General features: G+C 39.6%; 1 protein-coding gene across 1 annotated transcript in view; it reads right to left on the bottom strand.

Moving 5' to 3' along the window:
* DNHD1 (dynein heavy chain domain 1) overlaps positions 1–13,925 on the bottom strand; it is a 79,842-nt gene that overhangs the window by 56,456 nt on the left and 9,461 nt on the right. Inside the window, 4 exon segments of the mRNA XM_038568901.1 lie at positions 5–259; positions 8,966–9,122; positions 11,194–11,304; positions 11,384–11,587. Coding sequence (XP_038424829.1) covers positions 5–259; positions 8,966–9,122; positions 11,194–11,304; positions 11,384–11,587 — 727 coding nt within the window.

The following is a 13,925-nucleotide window of genomic DNA, read 5'->3' as shown; positions in this document are numbered from 1 at the left end:
TCACTTGTAGGATGTTGGCCACAAAGGAGGTTATCTCCTCCTCTATGATAGACACAAGGCTCTGGCAAATCATGTAGTCTACTAGGCGGGCCAAATGTCCCAGCCGCAGCAACCAGGACTCTGCCTGCTTCAGCTTCTGCTCCAGCTGCTGGCACTGTACCCTCTGAAGATATACGGAGCGCTGGTCTGTCCTGATCCTCTTGCAGTTTTTCACTCGCTCCTGTAGGCCCTGTTGCATGTGATACGTATCCTCGTGAACCTGTCGGAACAGAGAATGGACAACTAACTGAAGGGGGATGGAGAACAAACTGGCCACCCACTGGCCTGTGTAAAACTCTCAGATCTCAGAGCCTGAAAACTAGTACCTAGATATACACGTGGAGGGATGTTTTTTAGATCAGCCCCTGAAATCTTTTAGTGCCTAGAGAAGATGTAAAATGGAGAACACACATTGAGAGGCTACACTGCTAATTTGATAAGCTAGGCCTGTGTATCAAAAGCCCCCAGGGTAGAACTCAAATAGAAAATTTATGCATGTGTCAACGGAGAGGTTCACAATGCAGAAATCACACAGAGAAAGAGAAGGATTGGCTAAGTAAGGCCCAGCAATAATTCCAGGACATGGATTCCAATCAGTAGGCCTGGGAGGCATGGCCTGCTGACTAGCATAATACTCCTTATGTGACAGTGGAAGCTGTCTCGGCACTGACACTTTCTATCAGGGGTGGGGAATGTGGGATAAAAGTCTAAGAGCCTCTTTGTGGGTCCTTCTCATATCTGGGAGGCTTCTGAGCCTACATGGGCTGCTAAGAGTTGCCACCTCTCTGGACTTGTCCTGTTGAAGAACAGAGAGGAGGGTACCTGGGCGGCTCAGGGGTTGAGCGTCTGCCTTTGGCTCTGGTCATGAACCCAGGGTCCTGAGATTGAGTCCCATACTGAGCTCCCCACAAGGAGCCTGCGTCTCCCTTTGCCTGTGTCTCTGCCTCTCTCTCTGTGTCTCTCATGAATAAATAAATAAAATCTTAAAAAGAAGAAGAAGAAGAAGAACAACAACAACAACAACAGAGGGGAGACACCAGGAAGATATGGTTGGCCAGATGGACCTACTGTCCCTGATGCTCTCCTGTCCTTTCTGATGTTTGGTAGAGCCTGTGATTAGAACTGGGGCACGTGGATTATATTCTACTCATTCTGAGTTCAAATCCTAGTCTTCTGAAATCCAGACATAAGGCACTTGAGGACTACACTATACATCATGCACAAACTTGCCCTCTGACTTGCTTCCATGCTCTAGAAATACCCTCCATACTCAGTGCTTCCCACTTCATAGCCCTTAGTCCAGTGCATCACCACTATCTGCTTACTCATGTGACTCTTCCACTACACTGTAAATTCTTTGAGGAAGAGGCCTCTGGCACATGTTCTTTCATTTCTCTTTGCTTAACACAGTGTCTGGTACAGGTAGTTCCACAGCAACTGTTTATAAAAAGAATGTATCACTCACACTGAAAGGGCTTATGAGTGCCAGTTAGGATAAAACCATACAAACAACAACAATAATTGACGGATATAATCAGTATACATTTTTAAAACCTCAGCACGAAGGGGCAATATCTTCAAAGTTCTGAGGAAATTTTTTAAACCTGGAATTCTGTATCTAGCCACAGTATATTATAGAAGTTTTGGAGATGAATAAAGACATTTTAAGATATACAAAGACTCCAAAAATTTAGCATACACAGATTCTCTCTGTAAAAAACAAACAAAACAAACAAACAAACAAAAAAACACATCAACAGTGTATTTCTGAGAAAGGAAAATGAATATCAGAAGTACAAGAAGCTTTGATGAGCAAAGACATTTGTAAAACATATTTTCAAGTCTAAATGAGTAGGCCGGGAAACAAGAATGTTCACAACAATTCAGAATTAAATTCTAGGAAATCTTAACATAAGCATACTAGGAGAGGTGGAGGCTAAGGAAAGGAAGAGAGGTGAGAAAGGAAGCCAGAAGAGTGGTAAGGTTCTTATTTTGCTTGGGAGAAAGACATGGACGAAAATCTACACTTGACATTCATTCACTCAAAACACTCACTGAGGGATCCCTGGGTGGCGCAGCAGTTTAGCGCCTGCCTTTGGCCCAGGGCGCGATCCTGGAGACCCGGGATCGAATCCCACATCGGGCTCCCGGTGCATGGAGCCTGCTTCTCCCTCTGCCTGTGTCTCTGCCTCTCTCTCTCTCTCTCTCTGTGACTACCATAAATAAATAAAAATTTAAAAAAAAATTAAAAAAAAAAAAACACTCACTGAGCTCCTACTATATGGCATAACTTGTAATGAGCACTAGAGGTAGAGCAGTGAATGAAACAAATAAAAATCCCTATACTTTTGGAGGTGGGGGTGGGGTGGGAGAAATACAATAAACTTAATAAATAAGTAATGTATATTGTATGTAAAAAGATGATAAGGGCTATAGGGAAAAAAAACACAGAGTAGGGAAAAGAGATCAGGTATGTTGGTCATAGTGGGCGTTTACAATTAAGAGTTTTTAGAAAAAGAGATGAAAAAAACGTTGTTATAAAAATGTAAGTGGAGCAAGGTCACCTGGGTTACTCAGGGGTTGAGCGTCTGCCTTTGGCTCAGGTCATGATCCCCGGGTTCTGGGATCCAGTCCCACATCAGGATCCCCACAGGGAGCCTGCTTCTCTGCCTATGTTTCTGCCTCTCTCTGTGTCTGTCTCATGAGTAAATAAATAAGATCTTTAAAAAAAATGTAAGTGGAACAGCTACACCTGTTGGGCAGGTGTATAAACATCGTACATATGCATTAGTTTAAATATCTTATATATGCAGTATAGTTTAAGCAAGTAAAAGATTTATTGATTTATTTAATGCAATAAGAAATCCGTGGATGGCATATTGGCCCAACAGTATCAATCAGAACAAAGCTCTTTTTATGGTCCTTCTCCTCCATCTTTTTAAATATGACTTTTGTCCTTTTGTGGTGTGAGTTTCATAGCTTCTCTAACACCAGAAATTTCATCCAAGGGTCAGGCAATAAGACAAAAGTAAATGCCCAAAAAGACATTCCAATTAGATATCTGCCTCTTTTTAAAAGTTTTCACGGTGACTTTCACTTATGTTTCATTGCCCAGAACTGAGTTACATGGCTTCCTCCAGCTACCAGTCTACAAAAAGAAACAAAGTCAAGATTCTAAAACTAAGGAGAATCAATAGGCATTGAGGGGTTCCTGGGTGACCATGAGAGAAATGAAACGTCTAACATTGAAACAATTAGATGACAACAAAAACATAAGCAATCCAACAAACGACAAGAAACATAAGGAAGAATTAACCAGAAATCATAGAAAGTAGAAAACACCAAAATAAGATGGGGAAAAATAGGGCAGCCCGGGTAGCTCAGCAGTTTAGCGCCACCTCTAACCAAAGGCCTGATCCTGGAGGCCAAGGGCCTGATCCTGGAGGCCCAGAATCGAGTTCCACATCAGGCTCCCTGCATGGAGCCTGCTTCTCCCTCTGCCTGTGTCTCTGCCTCTCTCTGCGTGTCTCTCATGAATAAATAAATAAAATCTTAAAAAAAAAAAAGATGGGAAAAACAAGTCAAGCCTATCAGTAATCATAATAAATGAGATAAACCTATTGCAAGACATAGACTCTCAGACTAAATGTTTTCCAACTATTTTTAAAAGATCCACATAAAATAACAAAGGTTGAAACAAAGAGATGTAGCAAAAACTTGATACTGCTAACATCAAACAAAAGAGAACTCTACTAGAAAAGAAATAACAAGAATGAAGACCTTTTCATAACAATAAAGTCACCAAAAAATATCTTTATGAACCTGCATGCACAATAACATGATTTTGAAATACATGTTGCAAAGCGAAAGAATATCAAGGAGTAATTAACAAATCTATAGTTACAGGAGGGCATTTTAACATGTATTTCTCTGAAACTGAAAGATAAAGTAGATAAGAAAAGTTATTGTGGCTGTAAATATTTGCATAAAAGGATGAATGAACTTGATCTAATATAATTTTCTTAGACTAGGTTCCCCAGATCAGGAATTTAGGAAAATGTGGTTTATTGGAGGAATGATCTTCAGGAAACAAACATCTAAGGGAGAGAGGGAAGCAAAACAGAAAAGGGGAAATTGCCCAGAAAAAGGCTAAGGCTTTTCTTGGTCTGATGTGGTGAGAGAAGCAGCTTTGGAATGAAGACCTTATTGAAGAGCTGTCCCACTAAGAGACAAGGAACTAAAAAGCAGGCAGAGAAATTGTAACGTATGAAACAGGCTAAGGAGGAATGACCACTAAATGCAATGATTCTAAATCCTGAAGCAAGAAAAAAAAAATAGTAATAAAGGACATTCTTGGAATAATTTGCAGATTTTTAACAAGGACTGTGGGTTAGATAACAAAATTGTATCAAAGTGAAATTTCCTATTTTTTGAGCATTAGACTAGAGTTATGGGAAAAAAAAATGTCCTTGCTCTTCAGAGAAACACACTAGCATATTTAAGGGTAGAGGAACTCAGTATCTCCAACCTAAAACTCTCAAATGGTTCAGGAAAACAATGTATTCATTCAGAGAGAAAGAAAAAGCATAAATGATAAATGAGACAAACTATCTAGGTAAAAAGTAGATGAGAGTTTATTATACTATCCTTGCAACTCTCCTAATATATTTGAATTTACATCGAAATAAAAAGTTATATAGGAGAGAAAGAAAATGGGTTTATCCCAATAATACAGAGGTTGTCTAACACTGACAGTTCACCATATTAGACTAAAGGAGAATAATTCTCATCATTTAAATAGAAGCAGAAAAACAATCACTGGACAAATTTCAAGATCTATTCATGATAAAACCTCTTAGCACACAAAAAATTGATGGAAACATCCTTAAAAATTGATAAAGGTTATCCACCAAATGCTCACATTTTATATCATTATTTATTTAATGTTTCAAATCTATTTTAGTTATTTAGTAATGCTACAATTTAATGGGCAGCAGCATGCTTTTATTGAGCACAGAGTACAAGCCTGCTTCTGTAACAATTCAGTTACCAGTTGGGATGATGACCCATCCTCCCTTCCCCTATATCACCCCCCCTTTCTGGGGTGACTGCCAACAGGGACAAGTTCCACTCCATTCCACACAGCAGCATAGGAAGTGGCTCTACATTCTACCTTTGCTCGTCTTTTCATTCTTTCTATGGTGCTTTTTAAAAAGTTAATTTTAATATAGACAAATATCTTGACTCTTTTATGGTTTACATTTTTATATTTTGTTTAAGAAGCCCTGAGATAATAAAAATGTTACATTGCCTTCTTAAGGCTTTTTAAAAAAATATTTTATTTATTTATTTATTTATGAGAGAGAGAGAGAGAATGAGATTGAGAGAGAGAGAGAGAGGCAGAGACACAGGCAGAGGGAGAAGCAGGCTCCATGCAGGGAGCCTGATGTGGGACTCGATCCCGGGACTCCAGGATCACGCCCCGGGCTGAAGGCAGGTGCCAAACTGCTGAGCCACCCAGGGATCCCTGAAGGCTTTCTGGATTTTCTTTTCACGCTTATGTCTTTTATCCATCATGAATCAATTTTTGTGTATGGTGTAGCAACTATTAGAAACAATAATATATTTTTTAAACACTTTATTTATTTATTTATGATAGACGAGAGAGAGAGAAAGAGAGAGAGAGGAGAAACACAGGAGGAGGGAGAAGCAGGCTCCATGCCGGGAGCCCGACGTGAGACTTGATCCCAGGACTCCAGGATTGCGCCCTGGGCCAAAGGCAGGCACCAAACCACTGAGCCACCCAGAGATCCCAGAAACAATAATATTTTAAAACATTTATAATAGCAACAAAAAATATCAAATATCTAGTAATAAATTTAATGAGATATGTTCAAGACCTCTACAGGAAATCTATAAAACCTTAGTAGAAGAAACTAAAGAAATCAAAATAAATGAAGAAATCCGTGTTTATGACTTGGAAATCAAAATATTATTAAGATATCAATTCTCCTTCAAATTGACCTACAAATTTAAAGCAAAGTAATAGGGGCACCAAGGTGGCTCAGTGGGTGAAGCAGCTGCCTTCGGCTCAAGTCATGATCCCAGGGTCCCAAGATAGAGCCCCATTCGGGCTTCCTGTTTATCAGCGAGCCTGCTTCTCCCTCTGCCCACCACTCCCTCTACTTGTGTGTGTGTGTTCTGTCAAATAAATAAATAAAATCTTAAAAAAAAAAAGCAAGGCAATAAAAAAATCCCAGCAAAATTATTTTGTGGAAATTAATAAGCCGATTCTAAACTTTATATGGAAATTTAAAGAACCTAGCATAGCCAGGGAAATCTTGTGTAATAAAAAGTAATAGGACTTATAATACCAGATATCAAGACATACCATAAAGCTACAGTAATTAAGATGATGTGACACTGACAAAAAGACATCTGCAACAATGTGGATGGAACTAGAGGGAATTATGCTAAGCGAAATAAGTCAGAGAAAGACAAGTACCATATGATTCCAATCATGTGGAATTTAAGAAACAAAAAGAGATCATAGGAGAAGGGAAGGAAAAATGAAATAAGATGAAAAGAGAGAGGGAGGTAAACCATAAGAGTCTCTTAACTCTAGAAAATAAACAGAGTTGCTGGAGGAGAGATGGGTGGGGGGATGGGGTAACTGGGTGATGGACATTAGGGAGGGCATGTGATGTAATGAGTACTGTGTGCTATATGCAACTGATGAATCACTAAATTTTACCCCTGAAATTATTAATAAGTGTATGTTAACTAAATTGAATTTAAATTGAAATAATTTTTAAAAAGACAGATAAAAAAAAGACAGATAAATAGATTAATGGGACAGAAGAGAGTCTAGAAACAGATCCACACATATAGTCTTTTATTTAAGAAGACACTATTGTAATTAAGTGAGTAAAGGATAGTTTTTTCAATAAATGGGAAAAATAAAACTTGATTCTTACCTCACACCATACATAAAAATTAATTTGAAATGTACCAAAAACCTAATGTGAAAGAAAAGATAATAAAAGTTCTAGAAGAAAACAGGAAAATATCTACATGACTTTGGAGTGGGCAAAGATTCCTTAAACCAGGACTCAAAAGCACCACTCAGAAAAGATTGATAAAATGAACTTCAAATAAATTAAGAACTGTTAATCAAAAGATAACATTAAAGTAGGAAAAGAGCAGGCCACAGACTGGGAGAAAATATCTATAATACATATATTTGATATGGGACTCATCTAGAATATATTAAGAACTCCTACATATTAATAGGAAAAAAGATAACCCAATTAAAAATGAGCAAGAGAATTAAGACACTTCACAGAAGTGGGTACCAAAACAACCAATATACATGAAAAGACGCTTAACAACCTTGGTGATCATAGAAATACAAATTAAAACTACTGTGAGATACCACTGTATGACAGTATGGCTAAAATCAAAACCCCTGGCAATACCAAATGTTTATGAGAACATAGGGCAACTGGAAATCTCCTACATTGGTGAATATAAACCTGGTAAAACCATTCTAGAAAACTGTCTGGTACGGCAAAACATATATATTATTCCAGAAATTTTACTCCTGGAATACATACTCCAAACTAATGGATGCTTATGTCCATCAAGACATGTCCAAGAATGTTCTTATCAGCATTACCCATGATGGCAAAAACTGGAACAAACTCCAATGTCCATCAATAGAAGAATAAATTGTGGTACATTCATAGAGGGAAATATTACATAGTATACAAAAAAGTGAACCACTGTTACCTAGAAGATTATGGATAAATCCCACTAACAAAATGTTGACTGGGAAAAAAAAGCCAGACATGCTGATTTCATTTATATGTAACTCAAAATCAGACTAAATGAATCTATGGTGACAGAAATGAGAGTAGTGGTTACCTTTGTGGGGTTATTGACAGGAGAAGTACCAGGGAGCTTGCTGAGGTGCTGGAAATATTCTATATCTTTATCTGGGTGGTGGTTACATGGATATATATATATATATACAAATATTTCAACAAACTGAACACTTAAAATTTGTTTTCCTTAGTGCATGTAAATTATACCTTAATTAACAAAAACTACTGACCATTACAAAAATTATAGTTTTGTGACATTAAAACAAAGGTGGGATTTAGGAACCAGGAGATAGAGAAAGGCCATGGAACAGTTCACCCCCATATTCTGTCCCCTTGAGCTTAGTGCAATGGGAGGTCAGCCTTTTATTGTCTGGAGGCTAAAAGCCATCTTCCTGTATCAATCTACAGGGGGCCTTCTTTCCATTATTTCCCATGTTCACAAAATCTGGGTGGGCCCCTTCTCTCAGAACTAGACTAACTGCAGGTGGGGATCAACCAGAGAACTGTGAAAATATCCAGGCCCACCTGGCAGACAACAAACTATAGTGATGAAAACAAACACACACCAGGACCTCCAGGAACCCTAAGCGGGGGGCATGTCCCAGAAATGCAAAGTAGGCATAATTAGGAAGGACATCATCACTGGGTGCTTCTAACAGCCACTAACAGCCACAGTGGCCTGCCAAAGGTTCAAGATAGGTTCAAAGATAAGCCCAGCAGCACAAAAGATCCAGATTTCAACTTTCAAATTCCCTAATGCCCCTGGCACAAACAACTGAAGAAAAATTATTGTTATGTTCCCTCCCTTCCTGCTCAAGGCCATGACCAACCCTTAGGGAAAAGGTTGAGTCCAAGCCTCTGCCCATCTATATAACTGATCCATCCACTCCGCTGTCCTGCTGGACAGGACAATGGCTCTGAGCCAAATGCAATATCCAGGCCACACATGGGATCCCAGGAGAAGCTTAAGCCAAGACGACGCTGGAATTCTGACAAGCTTACCTTGGAGAAAAGGTTCACAGTAAGTTGGAGCCTCTTACCAGTTGAAAGATGGATGTGCAGAGGTGCAGGCAGCGATGGAGCAGCCGCAGAGCCTTGTGGTTCTCCTTGGCTAGAGCCCGCTGTAGGTCCAGCAGCTTGTAGCTTCGATTGGGCTCTTGGGGAAGCCACGGTACAGAGCGCAGCTCCTGCAGAAGCCTGGGATCAAGGGCTAAGCTGGTCAGAGCCAGCATCTCATCCCTCTTACCTTTTTTTTTTTTTTTTTTTTAAGATTTTATTTATTTATTCATGAGAGACACAGAGAAAGGCAGAGACATAGGCAGAGGGAGAAGCAGGCTCCCTGCAAGGAGCCTGATGCAGACCTTGATCCCAGGACTCTGGGACCATAACCTGAGCTAAAGGCAGATGCTCAACCACTGAGCCACCCAGCTGCCCCCTTCAGCCCTCTTTCCTTGAACACCTTTGACCTCTTTCCAGCCTAGCCCACTTTAGAATAAGCAAAAGTTTAGAAAGATTATAATATTCCTAGTGACCTACAATAACAGCTTCCTTCCTCTTGATTGTTCTTTGGAAGAATTCAAGCTGAGGAAGTTGCTGGCTAGGGAATTCTTTGGGAAAGGTCTGGGATTTGTGCAAATGTTTGTACTAAGTGACCTTTCTGCTAGGAGAGGGTCAAATAGATCCCAAGGTCTGACTTAGAAGGAGAAACCACAGAGGCTTCTTCCTTAGAATAGAGGAAGCTAAGGGCCCTAAAAGTCTAGATGGACAGATGAGTTTTAGGATCAAAGGTGATGAACCTCCAACTTATCTAACATGGACTGAGCATCCCTGAGAAAAATCTGCCTCTGTTATCTACTCTCCCCACCCTCCCCCAAAACTGCACATCTCTAAAAATACCTCAAGCCAAAAGGCACCCAATAAGCAGAGGATGATCATAATGGGTGTCATTTTATTTAGAACCTATTTAGAGGCATTGAAGAAATCTTCATCCCTAGTTTTCATATCAGGAAATGAGGCTCAGAGAATAAAGTCCCTTGCTAGTATTCAAGATTTAAATTCAGATCTGTCCAGCCTCCAAGCCATCATGCTTTTAAGTATACCATGATAATTAGGCTAGACTAGAGGATTCCTAGAGTAAAGGTTGCAAACTGGTAGCCCATGGGTCAAATTCAGACTGAACATGCTTTCATATATTCCACTAAGAGTTGTCCAGCACACTGTTTTAATAAAAATCTGAGTTAATTAGGTAAAATTAAGACACTTTAAAACAAAATGTGGATTTCCAGGAAATCCTAAAAAAGATAAGGTGGCTGGCATGCTATACCCATATTCTCAGAGGCAACAGTGAACTGGAACTGAGTAGTGATTGTCCTATTTAGATGTAGTCTCCAGATTGCATTCCCCACACCCCCTAATGTCTTGCACCTAATACACTGCCTTTCTTCCAAAGCCTTTGTTTGGGCCCTGTAGATGTTTGAATTTACAACTTCTCTCACAGAAAATAATTAGAAGTGGCTAAGAAGTACAGGAAAAAGAAAAAAGTACTGAAAATAGGAATCACTAAGTCCCCCCACTCCAAAAAAGAAAGAAAGAAAGAAAGAAAAAGAAAGAAAGAAAGAAAGAAAGAAAGAAAGAAAGAAAGAAAGAAAGAAAGAAAGAAAGAAAGAAAGAAAGAAAAAGGGGATCCCTGGGTGGCGCAGCGGTTTGGCGCCTGCCTTTGGCCCAGGGCGCGATCCTGGAGACCCGGGATCGAATCCCACATCGGGCTCCCGGTGCATGGAGCCTGCTTCTCCCTCTGCCTGTGTCTCTGCCTCCCTCTCTCTCTCTGTGTGACTATCATAAATAAATAAAAATTAAAAAAAAAAGAAAAAGAAAAAGAAAGAAAGAATCCAAGAGAGAAGAGAGTATGGAAAAAGCAAAGAATTTGAATTCAAACACCTGAGTTATATCCCCAGATGCAATACTTAATAATTGTATGATCTGGGGCAAGTTGATGTAGGAATACATAATTATATGAAGATATGCTTAGAATACATTATTCAGAAAAAAACTGGTTACTTAACAATATGTCAAGTATGACTAAATTTGTATATGTGATAGAAAAAAAGACTAACAAAATGTTTGTCTTGGTTATTTATATGTGGTCAGATTAAAGATTTTGTCCCTTTGTGTGTTTTTGTATTTTCCAAAATTTCTACAAGAACCATGTTACTACTTTTTGTAAAAATAATTTCAAAACATTTATTGACATTGTGTTTGCAGACCTTACCTGCTAATATGCAGAAGCCCAGCTCCAAAGTGGGGCACAGCCAAGAGCAGATGCTTCTCTAGGAAAGTTCGGCACCGCTGCAGTCCCTGTAACTTCACACTCCTCTTCCAACTACAAATCAGAGGGCAGTGATAACATGCTCTTGCTCCCTGCAACACTGGTCCCCAAATCCCAGACCATCATCACCTACCGAGCCAAGGCCTTGTATAAGAGGCAATATTTGAAGAATGGAATGAACTGGAGCTGCTGCCAGAGGACGGAGTGGCGGTGCCAGGTACCCAGCGTTATTGTCTCACTGCCCTCCACAGGATGTATGTGCAGGATCCCAAAGGGAGAGAAGATGTAGTGCTCAGGGTTCACCTTCTTTGGTGGCACCACGACCAGGTTATAGGGCCTTTTAAAAAGAGCTCTGATCAGCAGGAGCCCTGGGAACTTGTGCAGGCTTCAGGAAGGGACAAAAGAAGGTTGGAGATGGAAAACATGGAAGCAGAAATGAAGGCAGAGGAAGGTTGGAAGAGGGGAAACAGTAGAATGATGTTCAAACTAAAAAGAGGAAACAAATATTATTAAGAATAAATGGAAGCCAAGGGCACCTGGGTGGCAGAGTCGGTTAAGTGCCCGATTCTTGGTTTTGGCTCAGGTCCTGATCTCTGGGTTGAGATGGAGTCCAGCATCGAGCCTCAGCATGGGCTCTTTTCTCAATGTGGAGACCACTTGAGTTTCACTTTCCCTTTCCCTCTACCCCTCCCCTTGCTCATTCACTCATGTGCATGCCTGATCTCTTTCTTTCTCTCTCAAATAAATAAATAATTCTTTAAAAAAGAAGAAGAAGAAGAAGAAATGGAAGCCAAAGATAGAGAAGAAAAAAATAAAAAGGCACCTAGCCAGTTCTAAGGAGTTCATATCTCCAGATCCAGATACTTTACATCCCATCAAATCTAAGATTCCATTAGTTGTAAGCTCCAGCATTTAAAAAAAAATTAAACAATAAAATTTAAAATGCTGCCAATGTGATACTTCATGAATTTGTATGATGCATCACAACTTCAGAGATGTTAAAATGTGAAAAAAAAGTACATCCTAGAAATGATAAAACACGTATATCTCTAGGTACTGAAATAACACAGAGAGATCTTTAGGGGGTGCTGTTTGGAGTAACTGAGGAACTGGGGAAAAGCAGGGGGCAACTAGAAGACTAGACACACGCAAATTAAGAGGAAAACTGTACCCTAGAGCACTGGACAAGTACCTCCAGAGTCATCTTAAAATCCTACTAAGTTCTCTTACTTCAGTGCAATGCATCTACATCCCAGACTAAATGCCATTTATATGGAATTACACAATAGTTGTATCTAGTTGCAGGAGACTAGTTAGCATAATGCTATGTTTGGGCACATTCAGTAGAGCATTTATAAGTTTTTATTTTACAGTTTTATTTTCATAACTTGGAACCAATAATATTTTTAAGCATTAAATATATTTTAGAATCCTTTAAAAGCTATTATGTCCCAGGTCCTACACCTATAATGTCTAAGAGATAAAATGGCCCTCTTCTATCTCTTCTCTCAATTTTCTAGAATATATTATTAAGCAAATGACTTAAGAGAACTTAGAGAGGTGCTTGGGTGGCTCAGTCAGTTAAGAATCCAATTCTTGATTTCAGCTCAGGTCATGATCTCAAGAATTGTGTGACCAAGCCCTATGTCAGGCTCTCAGCTTAGCAGAGAGTCTGCTTGAGGATCCTCTCTCTCTCCCTCTTCCTCTATGCCTCCCCTGGCTCACACTCTCTCATGTACCCTCTCTCTCTCCCAAAATAAATAAATAAAATCTATTAAAAAAAAAAAAAAAGCATTTAGGGCTCCTGGCTCAGTCGGTTAAGTGTCTGCCTTTTTTTTTTTTAAGATTTTATTTATTTATCCATGAGAGACACACACATGAGAGAGAGAGAGAGAGAGAGAGGCAGAGACACAGGCAGAGGGAGAAGCAGGCTCCATTCAGGGAGCCCAATGTGGGACTCAATCCCAGGTCTCCAGGACCACGCCCTGGGCTGAAGGCAGATGCTAAACTGCTGAGCCACCCAGGGATCCCAAGCGTCTGCCTTCTGCTCAGATCATGATCCTAGGGTCCTGGGATGAGTCCTGCATTGGGCTTCCTGATCAGCCGGGAGTCTGCTTCTCCTTCTCCTGCTCCCCCTACCTCATGCTTGCTCATTCTCTCTCATAAAAATAAATAAAATCTTTAAAACAAGCAAAAAAAAAAAAAAAAAAAAAAGAGCATTTAGATAGATTTCAGAATGAACTCACTAAATCAAGTTATATAAAAACTTTGTTTCTTTTCTGACAAAGTGACTTGATTTTCCCAAGTATTCTTTCTCCCAAACTATTTCTTCTTAAACAAAGAGTAGTTATAACTTCGCCTAAGGTAGTTAAGGGAAAAATATAGGATTTAAAGCAAAATCTATCTGATTGAAGCCACCCCTTTTAACCACTGGGCTGCTTAGCTTCCCATAGAATAGCCTCCTATCCTAACTGATCCCGGGCTCTCCCAAGGAGTCATTCCTTCCCCTATGACCTTCTTAATGAATGCTTCTCTTTCTTTTTTCCTTTCTTTAAAAGTTCCTTCTCCTTCCCCCTTTTTAATGCCTTCATGGAGTTTAGTTAAACCATTGATCATGTTTCCCTTCTGTCCAAGTACTGTGATTGGAGATGAGGACATAGAAATAACTACTTCAT

Source organism: Canis lupus, chromosome 21 (assembly GCF_011100685.1).
Source record: "Canis lupus familiaris isolate Mischka breed German Shepherd chromosome 21, alternate assembly UU_Cfam_GSD_1.0, whole genome shotgun sequence".
In the NCBI taxonomy this organism is placed as follows: Eukaryota; Metazoa; Chordata; class Mammalia; order Carnivora; family Canidae; genus Canis; species Canis lupus.
This window is presented reverse-complemented; position numbering and strand designations above follow the sequence as displayed.